Here is a 21,753-nt window from a genome sequence, read left to right on the forward strand (position 1 = left end):
GAATTTGTTTTCTAAATGACGTTTGAGTTACAATTATTATCAGAGGACACGCATGATTTTCTGTTCTGATTTGAACTAAATACAGATTATATGATATAATTATAATATACATTATTAAGCAAAAAATTACATTTTTCCTACTACATTAACATTTATTAATCTTGCAGACATAACTTACAGTACAAATGAGGAACACAACGCTATTTTTACATTTAGATTATCTTGGTCGTCATCTTACAGTCAATTAAAAAGCCATAATAATTTATTAACAATGTTAATATTAACATAAAATTCAATTTTCCATACTATACATAATAATGTTGTGATGCCTAAATACACTGTAGCATTTAAAATGATTGATTTTAGTGGTTTATTTTTTATTTATTTGGACAAAATATGATGGCATTTTAAAGGATTAGTTCACTTTCAAATAATATTTTCCTGATAATTTACTCACCCCCATGTCATCCAAGATTTTCATGCCTGATTTTCAAGGTCAAAATTACAGTTTCAGTGCAGCTTCAAAGGACTTTTGTATTCTTCATAAAGCTTACGCTGTATGTCCTACACCTTCCCTATTCAACTTACGGAACGAACGCAGCACCAGTTCCATTTTTTCCATTAGTATTGTCCATTGAAGTCCACTATAAGGAGAATAATCATGGAATGTTTTCATTAAAAACATTAATTTCTTTTCGACTGAAGAAAGAAGGACATGGACATCTTGGATGAAATGGGGGTGAGTAAATTATCAGGAAAATATTATTTGAAATTGTTTAACTAATTGTTGGCCATAACATGACAATAACCATCAGCTTAGCTGTCTCACTTACCAATACAACTGTTATGTTATGTAATTTTACCTAGAATTTATTTTCCAAATCTATAATGAAAATGCACTAGACAGCACAAGAAATTCAACTGTAATTATGGTGATGACACGGGTCAAAATATATGAGGAGATGCGTTGCGAAAACAGTAATATACTGCAATGACACGCTGTGCTATCTGAATGGGATTAGATGTCTCAGAGGTAATTTGCACCTCTACCGACTTGTGTGAAGAAAAACTCTACATATGGCTTTATATGCACATACATGCACCTGTAATTAAATGTTGGGGTAAATTTCTTTATTTCTGTGTGTTTGGTTGTGTGTCTGCAGTGGATTGCGTGGATCCCTTGTGCTCCGGTCGTGGTGTGTGTGTGCGCGGTGAGTGTGTGTGTTCCGCAGGCTGGGGAGGTGAGAGCTGTGAGACGGCACTTCCTGCCTGTAAAGAACAATGTTCAGGTCATGGAACGTACCAAGCCCAGACAGGGGTGTGTGTGTGTGAGCAGGGCTGGAGTGGCGACGACTGCTCCATAGGTGAGTTACAATCAATGCACACATACAAATGCGCACAAAGGCTTTCTCCGTTCATCTTATCAATTGTATTTTAAAGTGCTTTTTCATAATTTGGTCACGCGTCTCTCACTCAGAAGTTTCTGATTTTAGTTTGATTCAGTTACTATTGACCCCAAAACTCCAAATCCAGTTCCGCTTCTGTCTGACAGAGTAAAGCAGGGCACTATGTGCAGGAGTATGGATCGGCACTTAATTGTAATGTGATATATATTGTAAAAAGGGAATGTACTTTCTTTAATAGAGAGAAAACGGAGTCGTTCTTATTGTCTGATTGATTGTGCATCTCGTAAATGAAACCTGCTGGACTGTAGAATTTCCTTGTGTTTTACAGATGGAGGGAGAGGATTGCAGTTAAATGCATGATATATACCAGGCACTGTCCACGAATATGGTACACCTTGGTATCCCATTACTATTTTAAAAGCTTTAGTGGCCCAAATCCCATATTTTTCGGTTGTTAGAACTATTGGATATATCAGGTAAAGTACAGTATTATCTAATATAAAAAAAACCTAGCATGAAAAGTAGCTAGTTGTAAACGCATAAAATTTGACGATTTTTGCCCATCTCACCTCCAAGGTCGTGACATTTGCATCAGTATAATACAACTGAAATCATAAAACATCATAATTTTACATAATTTGTTGAAATGTATCCCTTTCTACAGTAGGACAAGAGGACAACTAAATAATGTCACCTCACTTTCTCAGTCTATCATAAAAAATATGGTAAAATAAATATTTTCCTTTAATTTATGGTACCTACAACTTTTTTGAATAACTAAAAACTAATGTTTGGTCCTAAACTATCTAGCCTCAACTGATTGATAACATAATTTTGGCTAAATCTGCAAACTTATTTACCAAGCTGCTACTCATTTTCTTATTTAAGTTGGATGTTTATTTAATATATTAAGCATCCCAAATGTTGATTACAAGGTGAAAAATTAGAAACCTCACATAGAATGAATAGGGGGAAAAAAAGTTTTATTTAGTCTGACCTCTCCTGAGGTTGACAGTATGTTTTGAAGGTTAAACGCCTCCTTTCACCGTGCCGTTTGTTGAAAATGAAGAACTTCCTGTTAATAGAATTTCAGGCCCTATATTTTGTACCCTATTCATGGAACGTGCCACCAGTTTCATCATTTCCTGGTTAACAATGATGATATTTAAATAAGAACACTGTTTTATTGCAGAGAGATTGCTTTTCTGGAAGATCGGCACTCATTGCCTTTTGGCCACTGGCTAGAATATGAAAGCATTTATTAAATATTAGATTATCAAAATGCAATATTTATCAAAATGCATGAATATTATAGCATTAAACTGCCTGTTTCCACAGCAGAGCAGTTAAATTGATAATGTGTGTATTAATAAACATTCTGGTTTAATGCCCTTCCTGTCACTGGCAGACATTTATATCTCGCATGTGATTGAGAGGGAGAACTCTCGTCTGATGTGCTTTATAGAACAGCAAGGATAATTTGTTTTGAATGTTACGAGACGTAGAGGACGATAGAAGTGAGAAAGGCAGAGGGGAGGCTGGCCAAGCTCAACATTCAATGCTGCAGTTACAGAGGAGAAATGTGGAAGCTGATTTTAAGTGACTTTTAAGATATGAAAAACTGTCATCTCAGTTTGACCCGTCACGAATCCTGTAAGTACGCGTGAAGACAAAGCCATTCTGTCTGAGGGCCAGAGAGCAGAGATATCTTACTGGTTCAAGGAAATTGTTTTTGTCATGAAACTAAACCCTGTCTTGAATTCAGGCCCACAGTAACATTTGGACAGTTTAGGCTGGTGTGATAAAGCAGAACGTAAATGGAGAGGAGAGGATGTGTGTGAAATTCTCCTCTCTTTACACTCGTTTTTTACAATTACAGTTCTTTTTTTTCTTAAATAAAAAAGTTTTAGTATAAAATATGTTAAAAATGATGTAAACTCACATGAGATGAAGACTCCAGTCATATCAGTCTTCTAGAAAAACCTGTTTTACAGGGATGGTCAGCTTCAGTCCTGGAGGGCCACTGTCCTGCAGAGTTTAGGTCCAACCCTGATAAAAACTCACCTGCCTGTAGCTTTCTAGTAGGGCTGGGCGATATATCGCATGCGATTGTCACGCGCATTTCTTCAGTAAAGCCGGTTCCCTGATTACCACTAAATCGCCATCACCTGCTTTCAAGTGGAGGGGCATTTAATAGACAGAGCCGTAGTTCACTGACAAGCTACGCAATATCGCGTTCATTATCGAAGGTGATTCATCTGCGATAATGAACGCGATATTGTGATATTGCCTACTGGAGTGATGAAACAAACCGTGATGACCGGCAGCAACCATGCCACAGATCAAGGAAAAAAATGCTGGGGAGTCAAGCGCAGAGTGTGAACACATGACCACACCACTAAATTCCTCCGTCCAAGACATAACCACAGCAGGAAGAGAGCTCTCGGCTTTCCATTCATGGTACAGTGCAGCAGCCAGCTGTGTACCAGCGTGAACCACCAACAACACACAGAAAATCTTTGGGATTGAATTCAAGAATGTCCATATACTGTATGTTTAGTATGAAATGGGGGGGAAAGACAAAAAGACACAAAACAATAGAAAACCAGCTTTTAATGTAAAGCGGCAAGAGTTAGTAAAAATACAGTACTTCATGCATCCAATAGGTTTCAGTATAAAATCCAAGACCACTGTGACAAGGATGCAGTGTAAACAATAACTTAGTTGATGATAATAAATGGTAACAAATGTATTTTTTCTCTGTTGCTTTGTGACTCGTTTCAGAGGTTTGCCCTGTTCCCTGCAGCACCCATAGTGTATGTGTTGCTGGACGCTGCCAATGTGAAGAGGGGTGGGAAGGGACCTCTTGTGACAAACAGGCATGCCATCCAATCTGTGAAGAGCATGGAGAGTGCAGGGATGGACAATGTGTCTGTCAGCCTGGTTGGGAGGGAGAGCACTGCACTATTGGTATGTTAGAATAAAACTGTTTGTATTATATTATTTTATCACATTATTAGATAATATTATATATACTACTGTTCAAAGGTTTTGGGTCAGTAAGATTATTATTATTATTTTTTAAGAAATTATTACTTTTATGCAGCAAGGATGCAATAAATTGATCAAAAGTGACAGTAAAGATAAAGATATAACTTTCTATACATTTTAAAACAGTTATTTAAAATTTGTAATAATATTTCACAATATTTGTGACAGGAGGTTTCTCTTTTACCTGTGTTAGTTCTTGTTTCCTTTGTCCCTGTTCATTAGTTGTCAGGGTTTCTAGGTATGTTTCCATGGTTACTCATTTGTAAATTGTTTACCCCCACAAGTTCCTGGCATGCATAACACAACGTTTTTAGTCATTTTCCCAGATTGGTGTGAACGGGATCATTTTGACAACATTGTTGTCTGTATGTGAAAAACGTTCGAGTTTTTAGTACAATGTTGTCATGTAAACATACCCTAAGTGCATTTATAGCCCTCATTTTCAGTTTTTTCTTTGTCTGTTCTTGTCTATGTTATGTTATTGTTATTTTGTGACTGCCTCGATTAGATCATTACAACTCTCATCATTACAACTCTCATTGCTGCAACCAACAATGGCAGTATTGCTGTTTTATCTGTATTTTGATCATAAATGCAGCTTTGTTGAGCATGAGATTTCTTAAAAAAATTAAAATGTCTTTCTGACCCCAAACTTCTTACAAATATTTTTTTATATATATTTTAAAAATGTTTTAATCACGTTTAATCATGCAATACATGATAAATACATTCATACATACAATGTATTTATATTTTTTATATAAAATAATAGTATATAAATAATGATACATTAAAAATAATAAATACCTTTTTTAAAGAACAAATATCCCATGTAGGCTCTCATTTAATATGAGGTCATAGAACCTGAATGCATAATCACTATACAAGACTTAGAAGTGGTAAGATTGTATGTGAAATCAGTTGCTTTGCACACTGTGTCAATAGTTTTAATGTGTAAAATTGTTTGTTTCACAATGCTTTTTCTTTTTGTTTTTGTTGTTCTTAGGCCTTAACACCCTTTATTAACGTTTCAGTCTTGATATTTGCTCGACATTTCGCCAACCCTTTGACATATGGGTGTCACATTTGATTAAAGTGTTAGCATAAAAAAAAATCTACGTTTTACTGGCAGTCGTTTGTAATCATGCTCCAGACACTTTGTAAATATAATATTTTGATGATTATTTGCCTTTTTAAACGATTATTTGACAAGCTTCATGCATTTTTTATAAAACATGTAAATCAACTGACTCTGAAACAACATGGAGCCGTGTTTTTGCCTTGTAGATTATGTAAAAACGAAACAGTCTCTCTCTTTCTGCCTGTCTCTCTTCCACTTTTTCCTTCTTTTTTCCTCCTCCGAGCCACAGTTCCTTTAATTGTGGCGCTCATGATGAGAACAGTCTGTGAAACTCAGGGGACAAATATACGCTTAAGGCAGCAAACGACAGGGACATTTAAAAAAAAAAAAACCAATGCACATACACACACACACACACACACACATCTTCTCTGAAGTATGTCTCCAATGTAATTTCTCACTCTTTGTTCTCTCTGTCTTTCATTTTGTAACTCTTTCAGCAGCACATTACCTGGATCTGTTTGATAAAGGTAAGAGTATGTGTGATAGACTGAATGAAGAAATTAATAGATGACTTTGTGATGTCTTTTATATGAACAATTTTTGAAGAAAGAACATCATTATTGTAGATGTTCTGTCTTTTTCTCTTAGATGCATGTCCTGGGTTGTGTAATGGTAATGGGCGCTGTACGCTGGAGCAGAGCGGTTGGCATTGTGTGTGCCAGTCGGGATGGAGTGGTCCGGGCTGTAACGTTGTCATGGAAACCGAGTGCAATGACAGTAAAGATAATGACAGTGGTAAAGAACCCTATAGGAGATGAGCTGTGTGGATGACAGATATAGAGAGGATGAATTAGGGGCTGTTCACGTTGCGTCTAAAAACGCATGGCACATGCCAGCTACAATGCTTTCTCCTTGTTTCAGAAAGCACTCCTGTGGTGTCTGCTGTTGCTAAGCAATCATGAGCCGCGTTTTCAACTTGAGCATGCAAAATATGCAACATGTGAATGGCCCCTTAAAGGGTTAGTTCACCCAAAAAAAAAAAATTCTGTCATTACTCACCCTCATGTCGTCCCAAACCCGTAAGACCTTCATTTGTCTTCGGAACACAAATTAGGATAGTTTTGATGAAATCCATGGGTATCTGATCCACACATAGGCAGCAACTACATTGCACCTTTTGAGGTCCAGAAAGGTACTAAAGACATTGTTAAAACTGTCGACGCGACTACAGTGGTTCAACCTTAATATTATGAAGTGACGAGTATACTTTTTGTTAACAACTTTATTCAACAAATTCAACTTTCATCTGTCATACTGCTATGCTATTTTCGTTGCAGAGCTTCAGTGTTTATGTCCGACATGGGCTCAGATTTTGGCGCACACAAAGTATTCTCGTCGCTTCATAATATTAAAAGGATAGTTCACCCAAAAATGAAAATTTGATGTTTATCTTCTTACCCCCAGCACATCCAAGATGTAGGTGACTTTGTTTCTTTATTAGAACACAAATGCTGATTTTTAACTCCAACTGTTGCGGTCTGTCAGTCAAATAATGCGAGTGAATGGGAACTCTATCAATAAGAGTCGAAAACACTTGCATTGACAAATCCAATTTAAACCCTGCGGATCGGTTTGTGCGAGAAACTCAACAGTATTTTTTTTTTAATCTCTAATACACCATTTCCAACTGCGTTCAGTATTCGCTTAGTGAGGTCTGATCACGCTCTGACAGCGGCAGTGATGTCTGACACTCATTGAAGTATAAGCGCGAGACATCACTGCGGTTGTCTGAACGCGACCAGACTTCACTAAGCGAATGCTGAACTCAGTTGGACATTGTGGTGTTTTAGAGGTAAAAAATTATATAAATACTGTTCATTTTCTCACACAAACCAATCGTTTCGTGTCTTAGGACATCAATGTGTCGTCATGAGCCGCAGGATTTAATTTGGATTTGTCTATGCAAGTGTTTTCGACTCTTATTAATAGAGTTCCAATTCACTCGCATTATTTGACTGACAGACCGCAACAGTTGGAGTTAAAAATCATCATTTGTGTTCTACTGAAGAAACGAAGTCACCTACATCCAGTGGTGTAATGTAACAAAGTAATAATACTTCGTTTCAGTACTTAAGTATTTTTTGGGAGAATCTGTACTTTACTTGAGTTTTTATATTTCTGTCAATTTTTACTTTTACTCCACTACATTTCCTAAATAAAATGTATACTTTTACTCCGATACATTTTCCCAAAGCATTTTCGTTACTTACTACAAAACAAAGTCGGAAGAACACAGAGTGCAAGCAAGCATGTGCAAACAAGTGCTCGCACAACCGCGGTTGATTTAATTTTCCGGGTTGCGTCCGTTGCTGGAGCGGCTGAGAAGAGTGTGCTGTCATTACGAGACATTGCGAGAGCGGCCTCTAGAGGCGAAATAAAAACTATCACTGATGCCTCCTAGTTTATTTTGACACGTGACGTGCTGCACAGAGCGGGACACTTCAAAAACGGATTTAAAACGGACAACAAAACGGTATGTTATACAGTGAACACTACAGTACATGTTTTCATATCATTATAAAGTAATTAGTTTGTTGACTAGATGCTGCATTATTGTTGAACAGTATGTTTGTCGTCGAGGCTTAGAGGTTGCTAACATTAGTAGTATCTCAAGCGGTTAAAACAATGTGACAAAAACACAAACTGGTTAATATCATTGTTACCATTCATTTTCATTAGTTCATATCCATTTGTTCACTGTTATGCATTCATTATCCAGTGAAGTTGCATATTTAAACTGTATCCTTATCATGCAGCGACAGAAACATAAATCAGAAATGTATTCGATTTCAGTTATTTATTTATTGGCACTGTAACACATTTTGATTAGATCATCAAGTATTCTAAAATAGAGGCTAATAATGTGTGAAAGTAGGCTATACATATAATAGACCCATGTTCTGCCTTTGTGTGTAAAGATGGTAATTTCTAAGCATGACTGTTTGGATTTATAGGAAATGAAAACACTTTACAATAAGAGTCCATTTGTAACATTAAATAAGGTTAATAAAAGTATTGTTAATTTTTAATTTCAACATTTACGTTTTAAAGTTGTCTCTTACATTAGTTATAATGCACTATGAATTAACATGAACGATCAATGTATAATTAATATATTATTTTTTTTCATATTTAAAACTTACAAAAAAACATTTAGCCATTTTTTTAATTCAAAGAAACAAAATGTAAGAGTTAAAATTGAACACAATCTTGCTGCTCAAACTGTGTATAAAACAATTTTTAATATGTTTGGCTCCTTTTGTATTTTACATTTACTTGTACTTTTACTTTCAATACTTAAGTATGTTTAATATCAAAAAAATACTTTTTGTACTTAAGTACAAAAAATATCACATACTTTACAACTTTTACTCAAGTAACATTCTAAACAGTGACTTTAACTTCTACCAAAGTCATTTTCAGATAAGATAACTATACTTTTACTCAAGTATGGTTTTCGAGTACTTTATACACCACTACCTACATCTTGGATGCGCTGGGGGTAAGCAGATAAACATAAAATTTTCATTTTTGGGTGAACTATCCCTTTAAGGTTGAACCACTGCAGTCATGTTGACGGTTTTAACGATGTCTTTAGTACCTTTCTGGACGTCAAAAGGTGCAATGTCGTTGCTGCCTGTGTGGATCCGATACCCTTGGATTTCATCAAAAATATCTTTATTTATGTTCTAAAGACAAACTAAGGTCTTATGGGTTTGGGACGACATGAGGGTGAGTACTTAATGACAGAAATTTCATTTTTGGGTGAACTAACCCTTTCAGCTTTAAGTTAACAGACACAATCTCACAAAGGTATTGTTCTAGGCATTGCTAGTTACACTACAGTTCAAAAGTTAAATGAAATTATACTTTTATTAAGCAAGGATACATTATGTTGATCAAAAATGACAGTAAAGACATTTCAACATTTATAAGGTAACAAAATATTTTTATTTCAGATAAATGCTGTTCTTTTGAATTTTCTATTCTTCAGAAAATCCTGGGGGGGAGTTGTTTTCACAAAAATATTAAGCCGCACAACCGCTTTCAACACTGAAGACTGGGGACTTTTTTTTAAATATATTAAAAATAAAAAACTGTTATTTTAAATTGTAAAAATATTTCACAGTATTACGGCTTTGACTGTATTTTTGATCAAATTAATTCAGCCTTGGTGAGCATAAAAGACTTTTTTCAAAAAAAAAAAAATCTTACCAACCCTAAACCTTTGAATGGTTAGCAAAGACAAAATGCAAAACAAAACCTTTCGTATGATAACACACTGGCTTATGTCTCAGATTGTGTGTTAAGGGGTTTAGTTAGCTTTTGGGTACAAAATTGTCCACAGAAGTTAGCTAAATCTGACAAAATTTCCCTTTTGAGATATTCTCAATTAGAAAAAAAAGATTTATAATAAATCAAAAAAAAATATTTTTGTATTGTAAAAATGCAAAAACGTTTTCTTTTAGCTGAAGTGATAATTTGATTCTGTAGTGGTTAACCATTTGCATTACATGAAAACAATAGAATTCTATAATATGTCCTCTTTAATGTATCTAAGTAAACATACAGTATGTGTGAGTCTGTGTGTGTGTGTGTAAGAGAGAGATTTCTGGGTTATTCTCTCTGAGACTTTCTCCTGTGGGAGGTTAAAAACACAGATCCCCTTTAATGGAGCTGACAAATGAGATCACGCACGCACAGACACACGCAGAGCAAGGGCAAGCTGCATCAAGGCTACATGTCTCCGCATGTAAAGTGTGTGTGTGTGTGTTTCAGATGGTCTCATGGACTGTGTCGACCCAGACTGTTGTAGTCAGCAGGTGTGTGTGAGTGCCCCGCTGTGCCAAGGCTCGCCTGACCCACGTGACATCATTCAGCAGAGCCACGCCCTTTTCGAGACACGCCCTTCACGTCAGTTCTTCGACCGTGTGCGATTTCTCATTGGACGGGACAGCACACACATACTGCCAGGAGACCTGCCATTTGACAGCAGGTGATAAACACACACTGGCAAATATTAGCGCAAATACACTCACCCAACACACACGCACACATAATCTTATCACAGGTAAAACACAACTTGATTGTGACCTTCCAGATAATTAAAGGTTTGCTGGCATGATTGTGACCGTATTTACATGCACATTATTTTCTTATTTTCCTATCCATTGTTGTGTGACCCCACTGAGATTTTGGGTAAAAGCAAAGGCAGACTGTGCGACATCAGTTGTCATATTTTGTCAGAATGCTATAGACATCTTAGCTCAGACTTTGGTCACGACTGACAGCATTGACTGACCGTTTAAGCCACCAGCCCGCATCCACTCTGACAGCCTCATTCTCATGCGAAATTGAAATGAGTCCGCACAAACCCAAGCATGCCCTTGCGTGCTAATGTTGGCAATGTTTTGGCTGAAAAAGCGAGGGAAAAAACAAGGTCAGAGTGTCTGGAGTCACTTGGGAGAAAGAGTTCATGGACTGGTCATTCTTCAGTAATTTTGGTAGTATGATCATAACTTGAAGGTATTGCTAATTTATGAGATAAATTCTTCAAATGGGTGTTAATTTTGTCAGTTATTTTTAAATTTAGTCTTAGTCTTAGTCCTGTTATATGTCCTTTTTAGTTTTTATCATATTTATTCAACCTGTCCAGTTTGTTTAGTTGATAGTTTTAGTTGATAAAACATCTGGGGATTTTAGTCTAGTTTATTCAATGAAAACTTAATAACTCCTTTTAGTCAAATGATACTTACTGTTATTTTGCTCAAAGTGATATGAATGAATGATTCTGTGTTTTTCTAGTAAAAGAACATCAAAAAAAAGACTTTGCATTGTCACAAAGAGGTTGCGTAAATGCTTTTATTCTGCAACCACAATTGCAAAACAATATAGTCGAGATTCATGTTTGTATTTATTACAGTTCATCACTGAGAAGGTTTGATCACAGATGTAGTCATAGCAATTCACGTGAAGGAACACAGACTGGTTGTATTATACTTTAATTTGATCAAAATATCACAATGGAGATCGCTGTACTCAATCGCTGTTTTTTGGATGTATTGATGCCAGATTGCAAAGATTAAATAAAACAGAGAGCAGGAGATATATCCTTTTAAGAGAAAAAGCTCTGATTGGGGGTTTTAAACTCTTGACATCTGGCAACCACAATGCGCAAGCATGAAAGCTTGTGGAGGCTTGATAAAAACAGTCTAAATTGTTTTTTTGAAGGCTAAATTCTTTTTTTGTTGAAGAAAATATACAGATTTTGGTTAAAGGTGAAGTATGTCGTTTCAGTAACACTAGTGGCACCTAGCGGAATTACAAAAATAAAGCATATTTTCAAAACAAATTTGCAAATGCCCCTTTCTTATAATAAACCCATCCAACATATCTGCACCAACATGATATATCAAAGTAAACATTATAAACTGGCACATTTGTCTTCTGAACGGGTGTGTGATGATTCTGTATGGTACTGAAGCATCGTTGTAGTGTGTAGCATTGCAATGCCCTGTTTGTTTTAATGTGTTTAATCTTTGAAGGTCTAAATGCAGCGATTTTTGCCATAAACTTCTGTAACCAAAACTAAATGTCTATTCCCGTGTAACACATCAGTTATGCTTCCAAGCCTAAACTCCCTCTCACTTCTCCTGCTACAGTAACTCTCCCAAACTCTCTCTATAGATTGAGCTGGAAAGAGATTGACGGATCTGAGCGAACAGCTCCAATGTTTAAGATAGTGCCTGGGAGGCTCAGTGTTTACACTTTTGGGGGAGATAAACCCATGAATGTCAATGAACAATAAACATATTAAGAGAGAACATATTTTTTTTTTTATTATTCTTTTTTTTTTTTTAAGTTTTAATGTTACTGTCACAGTTAGTGCCTGTGTTCTCTCGTCATCGTGAATTCAGCCTAATACAAACATTACTGTTAAAACTGTTACAGACATTACTTTTAATAGGTAGTTTGGGATTGATCATGTTATGCTGGAACCTCCCACAAAAGTGGTTGCAAAAGGACCTAGGGGGACCTCCTATTGCAAACAGACCTAGGGGGACACCATGTGTTTGAAACAAATAAACTGTAACATGATATGCAATAACAAACCTTAAAAGATCCAGAAATTAAGTATGAATATGGTAATGCAAAGGACATAAATATGTCCATACACAGATGAATGTGTTCAAGTATTTCGCATTTAGTGCATGTGAACTTTTCCTCTGACTCTCATATGCTGATACAAGCTAGCTTCTATGAGCAGTGTGACTCACCCAAAAAATAATCTCCCAAAGTGATTTTTGCTGTCATTGTCTAGTTTGAGGAAGTTTAGAATCGATTGAAGCATCTATTGTATTTTTCTCTGATTACTGAAAAGAGAGTGCTCCTCTCTCAGTTTCGATCTCTTCTGACAGATCCTTTGGTTTCTCTTGCAATGACTGCCCTCTCTCTCTCTGTCTCTCTCTCTCTTTCTCTGTGCAGTCGAGTGTGTGTAATTCGAGGTCAGGTTTTGGCCTCTGATGGAACTCCTCTCGTTGGCGTGAATGTCACGTTTCAGCATAACCCTGAATATGGATACACACTCAGCCGACAGGATGGCAGGTAACACACACTCTTATACACTTTGTAAAGAATGACATAAAATAGACCTTATGTGGCAGAGAAACAATCACACAGCCGTCTTTCGAAAATTTTGTTTGAACGCTTTTGTAGTGGCTGTATGTTTCTATGGCATTGCTGTCAAACAGTAATTAGCTAGTGAAGTGGATTTACTTATAGTAGAGTTAATGAAAGTTATCATGGGCATTGTAATGTTTGAAGTGGATGTCATAACAAATGTCAGTAGACTGGGAAGATTTTAAAATGAGCGGTTCGTTCATAAATCTGTAAGATCTTACCTTCATGCTGTTGAAATACAAACCGGAAGACAGAACACAACAAGTGGAGTGGGTCTGAAAAGGGGCGGGCTACATAAGGTCTATAGAACATGCACTAACACACACATAGTGTAGTCACTGTATTAACCTCTCCTGTATATTTCCATTATATATAAAGTGTATACTACTGTATTCTTTCTGTATGTACAGTAGGTGGCAAAAGTCTGAGACTGCTGGTTGAATAGAAAAAAAAGATATAGAAAATTTGACATGAACTTCTTAGTATTTGACTTCTTTTGCTTTACTAACATCTGCATTCAAGCTGAATGAACTCCACAAGTTTGTACAAAACCTGATGAGCCTTCGTTCAAAATAACTAACATTCTTCTTGAAACATTCTTCTTCAAATAAATCCTGTTCTGTTTCAATTCATCAAAGATTCCTGAAAAAACGATTATCAACACTGGTGGTAATAATAAGAAATGTTTTTTGAGCATAAAATCAGCATATTGGAATGATTTCTGAAGGAAAATATATTAAAATAGAAAACAGGTATTTTAAATTGTAATATTTCACAATATTACTGTTTTTATTGTATTTTTATTCACATAAATGCAGCGTGATGAGCATAAGAGATTTTTCACTATCATTACAAATTTTAACGACAATTTAAATATAAATTATATATATTTATAGCATAAAGTATATGTCTTGTATGCATACACACACACACTGTCTTGTATATTTACTGTATGGAATATATATAAATCTTTGTTTCTGCATATGTTTGTATTTCTGTTTTTCCCACTAGCTTTGATCTTCTGGCAGTGGGCGGAATCTCTGTTACTCTATTTTTCCAGCGAGCCCCATTTTTGTCCCAGATTCGTTCTGTCTGGCTTCCTTGGAACCAGTTCATGGTCCTGGACCGAGTTTTTATGGAAAGAGCTGAATCCAAACTACCTGTGTGCGACCTGAAAAACCTGATCAGTCCACACGCCATTGTTCTCTCCGCCCCCCTCCCACGATTCGCCGCTGACTGTGAGGACAGAGGAACTGTCGTACCTGAGCTACAGGTACAAGATACACTTGTTCTAACAAATCACTGAATGCATTATATTGTCATTATCTTAGTCACATGTTAACATCAGACTACACTGAAATCAACTTGAATGTTGCTCAGGTCTCTTGTATGCCTCAGTGCTTTTTATATGACACATGAAACTGCTCGCTTGCAGTGTAGATGGTATAATACCTGATATACACCGCAACCTGGTGGTGCTAGAAAAAGAAGAATGTTCCCATTATAATCAACAAGGCATATACACAGTGTAAAAAAGAGATTTCTGCAGTGCAGACATTTTTTTAAATTATAAAGTAAGCATTCGCAAGAGTCCAAGTCTCAGTTGCGTAAAACTGTGTAAACTTGACACCTTTGTTGATTATAATGTAATGAGAACGTTCTAATATTGATGCATTACTCAGTTTAAGTGTATAATTTCCTCAACGTTTGAAGTAAACAGACTCTCTGAAGTTGACTGATGAATAAAACAGCAAAAAAGTAATTCGGGAACACATTTCTCAGCTAAATTTAGATGTGTAGCCCACAGAAACAACATAACATTCAGTCGGCCGCACAAAACCAGTATTTTTATTATCTTATTATTAATACTCGTGACTGTAATATCAAGGGAAATCAAGAAATTTTTGTCATGTTTAAGAAGCCCTTCTGCTTATGTAGAGCGTTTCAAATTAGTCCCTCATGAGATTTTTATATTGGTTTAGATGCTGTTTTGGAGGGCAATAGCCTATGTAGGCAGTAGACAGCGAGACAGCTCACTCAGTTTTGGAACAGAGCTTGTGTGTGTGTAGGCTGTAAGAACTGCAACCTGTGTTTATGGGACATTTATTTGGCAGCATTACGGTCATTGGCTTGGTTTTTGTTCTGTATGGAAATTGCACACAGTAAATAGAAATACAATTAATCTTTGCATCTACACGTCTCTTTCTCTCTCTGTAGGCAGTCCAAGAGGAGGTGGTTATCCCTGCTACAATTCTGAAGTTAAGCTACCTCTCTACCAGAGCTCCAGGCTATCGGTCTCTCCTGAGGGTGGTTCTGACCCACTCCACCCTCCCGCTGGGCTTGGCCAAAGTCCATCTGTCTGTGGCTGTCCAGGGTCGGCAGCTTCTGAAATCATTTCCTGCAGCTCCAAACCTCATATATGTTTTCTCCTGGAATAAAACAGACATCTATGGACAGCAGGTCACAGGGCTGGTGCAGGCACATGGTGAGGGTCTCTGTGTGTGTGAGAGCTAACTTTTTTTTAAGATAAGCCCTCATTCAGTGTTACACTACCATTCAAATTTTCAAGTCAAATTGTCAGTTTTTAAATTAATACTTTTGTTCAGCAAGGACGCATTCATTTGATCAAAAGGGACAGTAAGGCAAATTTTACAAAAGATTTCTATTTAAAATAAGTGCTGTTCTTTTGAACATTCTATTCATCAAAGAATTCTGAAAATAATGTTTTATGTTTTACACTAAAATCCTAAGCAGCACAACTGTTTTCAACATTGATAATAATAAGAATTGTCTCATGAGCACCAAATAAACATATTAGAATGATTTCTGAAAGATCATGTGACACTGAAGACAAGTAATGATGAGTAATGTGTAATGATGCTGAAAATTCTACTTTGCCAACATAGGAATAATTTACATTTTAAAATATATTAAAATAGAAAACAGTTATTTTAAATTGTAATAATATTTCACAATATTATTGTATTTTTATTTTTATTCAAATGTATGACCATAAAAGACAACATAAAAACCCTAACATAAAAAATTGTACCGACCCCAAACTTTTGAACGTTATTGTAAGATACAACGATCACGCATGGAATAAAATGTCAAAATAGAGTTGTGTGAATATGAAGCAACTTGATTGTATGTACTTAATAAGATGCAAGGGGCGCAACTGATTAGCCTCTTTCATAATTTAACTGTGTATGAACAACCGTATCTAAGACTCCAAACAGGACTGACTGACAACTGTATTTTACCTCACAATACCCCTTTTTTCTGTCATTTTTCATAAGCTGAGATTGACAGCTAGCTAATATTAGTGATTGACAGCAAGAAAACAACCCACAAAGCACACACACACTTATGTCCTGGCTATATCAATGATGTGACAGACAACTAGTTGTCAAGTGTGGATCCATTCAAACAGCACTTATCAATCGAACTCTCTCTTAAAATTTACTTGTGGACCCTTGAAAATTTAAGGAACTTTTTTAAGGAAAATTTAACGGTTGTCACTGTCTTTCATAAATAAATAGTGCATGAACAGGACCATATTTGGCACTCCAAACAGAAATGATGACTATATCCTGCTGTTGTATGATCATAGCCCCTTGTCTCGCTCTCTCCCTGTCCATTATTTTGAGATCCATCACAATGACAGCAATCAGACACTGCAGAGGGTCTGAATTCATCATCTTTTGCTCAATGAAAAGAGCGCTCAGTTTTACGGCACACTTACGCACCTACTGAATAATGGCCAAAAATTAGTAATTACTGGCTATTATGGAGGAAATTAACTCCTGTTTTCAAGTACTAATTAGAAAGAATTAAACGAAAACATTTCATGGTCATAATAAACAAATGTGTGAACAGCTGCTTTTTTTCTACCACCAATAGAGATTATTTAACCACAAATTACAAGATGCTACAGTATCTTTGAATTTGTGTAGTCCTTGTAACGTTTAGACAGTAACAAATTAAAAGGTAGAAAGACATTAAAAATCCTCATGACTCAGGATCTCTGCCCTGCAAACAGGCAAATATAATTATTGGTTAATAATTATTATTTATCCTGTTAACTGTGGTTATGTTGGCTACAGCTCAAGCGTTGCTACTTTGAAGAACCTGTCTAATTAAATTCACTGTAACACCATGGCAACACAACTGTAACTGAACCAAATATAATTTTTCCACATATAATGTAGCTACCTGCTGCTCACTTAAAGGATTATTTCACTTTAAAGTTAGCCCAAGCTTTACTCACCCTCAAGCCATCCTAGGTGTATATAACATTCTTCTTTCTGATGAACACAATCGGAGTTATATTAATAGATATCCTGACTCATCCAAGTTTTATAATGGCAATGAACGGGACGAGTATAAAGCTCAAGAAAGTGCATCCATCCATTATAAACGTACTCCACACGACTCCGGGGGGTTAATAAAGGCCTTCTGAAGCAAAGCGATGTGTTTGTGAAAGAAAAATATCCATATTTAACAAGTTATAAAGTAAAATATCTAGCTTCCGCCAGACCACCTTCTGTATTCAACTTAGAAAGAAAGTGTAACGCCTCTCGCAGTTCAAAATGCTTATGGTACTTAATACGCCTTCCGTATTCAACTTACGAAACGTCGACGTCAGTTACATTTTCTTCCCAAGTTGAATACGGAAGGCGTTTTGGCGGAAACTAGATATTTTACTTGGGTTGAGGATGGATTGAGCTCTAAACATTTACCATTTTTATGCAGAGTAAGGTATTTGTAAATGTTATATTGTTAGGTAAATATTCTGTAAAAGATAAATAGTATCAAGATTTAACATATAAGCTCATATTAGTCTAATTAATCGTGTAAACTGGCATTAATTATTGGTTATACTGAGTAATTTATGCATTAAAACTTTAAACGTTTCACTTTAAAATGAAGAATTACCAATGAAAGTGCAAGGAGGTGAATTTTTCTTCTGATGATGGTTTGTCTCTTTTGGATTTTGATGATGATGGTGATATTTAATGGGCTAAGTCTGGCACTTACATTTATTTGTGTGTGTGTGTGTGTGTGTGTGTGTGTGTGTGTGTGTGTGTGTGTGTGTGTGTGTGTGTGTGTGTGTGTGTGTGTGTGTGTGTGTGTGTGTGTGTGTGTGTGTGTGTGTGTGTGCGTGTGTGCGTGTGTGTGAATTAATGACAGTCTCTGTTGGATACGAGTATGAATCGTGTCTGGACGTTGTGCTCTGGGAGAAGAGAGTTGCTCAGCTGCAGGGCTTTGAGCTGATGCCATCCAACCTGGGCGGATGGACACTGAACCAACACCACGTCCTCAACCTGGAGAGTGGTGAGGCATTATCACTTGCACACACTCATGCTCATGGGTGTTTTCTTCAACTATGAGAGCTTTTGCCCCTGTAGACTTTTGGAAAATAAAACACACTTTTCAAAATCATTAGTTTATTTACTTTGCCTGTTAAAATGTCCATACAATATGTATATATTATATCACAGGTGAATTCTGGCATATTTATGTTTTTGCCCCTAAATCTATCACAAGTTAATTTCCATTACATTTCAAATCACCATTCATTTTGTAGTGGAAATGGAGAAAATTGTATTTTATTTTTTAGAATAAAATGGCAGGCACCCTTGTCTTAATGTGCTAATGGGAAAATTAGCTTAACCCATGACCTTCAGATAGCAAAATGGTAGTGTTTTACCAAAAAAGATGCCAAACATAGAGCGTGTTTACATCTAACATCCTCCTGATCAATATATTTTGTTAGTTCCTGAGAGCTCCCTAGATGGCACCTATCATTTTTTGCATCATTCCTTTCTCTAGCTTGTTTCTACAGGGTCTTTTAGCACCATCACATTTCATCATTGATATATAAAGGTTTCATTCTAATACTGTCTGTTTCTTTTCTCTTCTGCAGGTATCCTTCATAAAGGTAATGGAGAGAATGTCTTTATTTCCCAGCAGCCTCTGGTCATTTCCACAGTGATGGGGACAGGGGCAGTCCGTGCCATCCCATGCCCAAACTGCAACGGCCCAGCCGTGGAGCAGAAACTTTTTGCCCCTATCGCTCTGGCCTGTGGTTCGGATGGAAGCGTGTATGTAGGTGATTTTAACTACATCCGCAGGATTCTGCCCAACGGATTCGCCATCAGCATCTTGGAGCTCAGGTCTGCCATATTATATTAGCAAATTAATCATTTATCAAAAGTGTTGAAATGTTGTTGTTTTTATTCTTCTTTTTATTGCATAAGTAACTGTTGTATGCAATCACTATTGTTTTAAACTAATAGTTTTATTTAGTAATGTAGGAATATCACATGTTTACTGTTAACTGTTAACTGTAAATTTTATATTACTAATAGTGATTCTTTGTTTTTATTTAGAACAGCGTTTATTTTTTTTATTTATTAAATAAAAAGTTATTGTATTTATTTATTTATTAACATTTTATTTTTGTAAGATGTTTGTTTTGTGTTAAGCAACTTTTTTATTCATGTTTATTAATAAATAGATTCCTGCTATTGAAATATTTAATAAAATCAAATCAAACACTAATGAATGTTTTGTCAAATAATCTACAAAATGTGCTTTGCATGGTGATATCTAAATTAAACAGTTTTATTAAAAAAAAAAATGTAATTATTAGATTACATAAAAAATTTTTGTAAAAAAATATCTGAGGAATGTCTGTTATCAATGTTGACTTCCGTTTTTAATTATTGATTATTGATATTTCTTTCTATGCGTCCAGAAATCGTGACATTAGACACAGGTATGTTTCTTTTCAGAACAGATATCACTATATAGTCTTCCAGTCATTAATACACTGTACCTGTGCTTGAATTCATTATTTTTATTTTGAATCTCCATTCATCCATGCATCAACCTTGGACGAACTAGAGGTTAAGTGACTCGAGTCTCAAATGCAGAACAACAAATTTAGAGGCAGCAGCCCCTATAGTAAGTCAGCAGAATCAAATGCTCAGAATTGGATCTTGTCTCATGAAAAAAGTCTTTAAATAAAGTTGTAAATAAAAATAATGTAAATATATTTAGTAAATTGTTACTTTGTGAATTGTTATTTCAAGGTCACTACAGCTCTAAACATAAATATTCCTACGTACAATAACATTAATGCTAAAAAATACTAGTAACCCCAAATCAGGGATGGACAACTTTGGTCCTGGATGGCCACTGTCCTTGAGAGTTTAGCTCCAACCCTAATAATACACACCCAAAAAAGCTAATCAATGTCTTCAGGATTAATACAAAGCTACGGGCAGGTGAGTTTTTTATCAGGGTTGAAGCTAAACTCTGCAAGACAGTGGCCCTCCATGACTGAAGTTGACCATTTCTGCCCCAAAACGTCAGTAAATACATCACATTAATCCTGAGCTTTAATGACTAGAGCCTTTTCCTTGAAACCTACACTTAAAACTCCAATTGTTTCTTTTGTTGACTTGATTGTCCCTTCCTTTATTTCATTGATTTTTTTTTAAGTTTACCTTTCAGTTACTAGCATATCATCTTTTATTTTCTTAAAATAAAGGCCATTTTTTAATTATTTAATTTTTACATATCAGTGCATGGTATCTTGATATTATTTTTTAATATTTGTAATTACATCCATCTGTGTATATTTTTGTGTGTATCTGTGCGACCGCGGACATGTTTTTGTGTGGGTGCGTGTGTTATGAAGCCACACAGTGACTACTGTTGCTTGTAATCTTCAGTGTGTGGTCAGGAATCCATCTGAGACGTTTTTCTGGTCGATGGATTGAACACTAACAGCTTTTCTCAGCAAAGCGCTTCCAGCGTCACACCGCGGTCTCCTGCTTATCGTCTAGATCTTCCTCGTTTTATGTGAATTTAGAAACGGCGCCCCCCGCAGAGAGGGAGTTAGAGTGCGGGATAGACCTCTGCCCCAAAGACTAACACTGACAAGCACACTGTAATCCTTTATCTTTGCGTGCGTGTGTGTGTTTGCACACAGTATTACATCCCACAGCAAGGGGGAAATCCTACCTTCAGCCGTCTTTTGGAGATAGCTCTTCTGATCAAACCAAAGTCTGATTCTACCTCGCAAAGACTCAAAAGAACCTTATAGTATTAACATTTTCAATTTCATCAATCTGTCTGTAAACAGACAGTTTGAGGGGGCGGCTTTTGCCCTTTTATCATAACAAAAACAGCTCTGAGAAAAATAGGAATCTCTTTTACCATTTCAATATTGATGTAAATTTGGTTAATTGCTTTGTGAAGTAACTATTTACATGTGTGATACTTTCATCAAAAGCGACTCACGGTGCATTAAAAGTGTTCACTTTAGAAGTCTGTGCATTTCCAGAGAATTGAACCCGTGACATTTGTGTTGCCAGCGGTTGAGCTACAGAAAATTTTGCCCTTTGTTATAACAAAAGCAGCTTTGAAAGAAATAGTAATGTCTTTTACCATTTCAGT

The 21,753-nt window shown here is 36.0% G+C and overlaps 1 protein-coding gene across 4 annotated transcripts in view; it reads left to right on the forward strand.

Annotated features, from left to right (window-relative positions):
- tenm1 (teneurin transmembrane protein 1) overlaps positions 1-21,753 on the forward strand; it is a 186,616-nt gene that overhangs the window by 130,354 nt on the left and 34,509 nt on the right. For 3 of the 4 annotated variants that reach the window (XM_067406084.1, XM_067406087.1, XM_067406085.1), the window contains exons 11-20: positions 1,164-1,364; positions 4,191-4,376; positions 6,039-6,068; positions 6,190-6,336; positions 10,381-10,597; positions 13,087-13,206; positions 14,293-14,554; positions 15,499-15,766; positions 18,475-18,618; positions 19,211-19,460. In XM_067406084.1, the coding sequence (XP_067262185.1) occupies positions 1,164-1,364; positions 4,191-4,376; positions 6,039-6,068; positions 6,190-6,336; positions 10,381-10,597; positions 13,087-13,206; positions 14,293-14,554; positions 15,499-15,766; positions 18,475-18,618; positions 19,211-19,460 (1,825 nt within the window). The remainder of the gene's footprint in view (positions 1-1,163; positions 1,365-4,190; positions 4,377-6,038; positions 6,069-6,189; positions 6,337-10,380; positions 10,598-13,086; positions 13,207-14,292; positions 14,555-15,498; positions 15,767-18,474; positions 18,619-19,210; positions 19,461-21,753) is intronic. The other variant, XM_067406086.1, reaches the window with a different exon arrangement.

Source organism: Chanodichthys erythropterus, chromosome 13, assembly GCF_024489055.1.
Source record: "Chanodichthys erythropterus isolate Z2021 chromosome 13, ASM2448905v1, whole genome shotgun sequence".
Lineage (NCBI taxonomy): Eukaryota > Metazoa > Chordata > Actinopteri > Cypriniformes > Xenocyprididae > Chanodichthys > Chanodichthys erythropterus.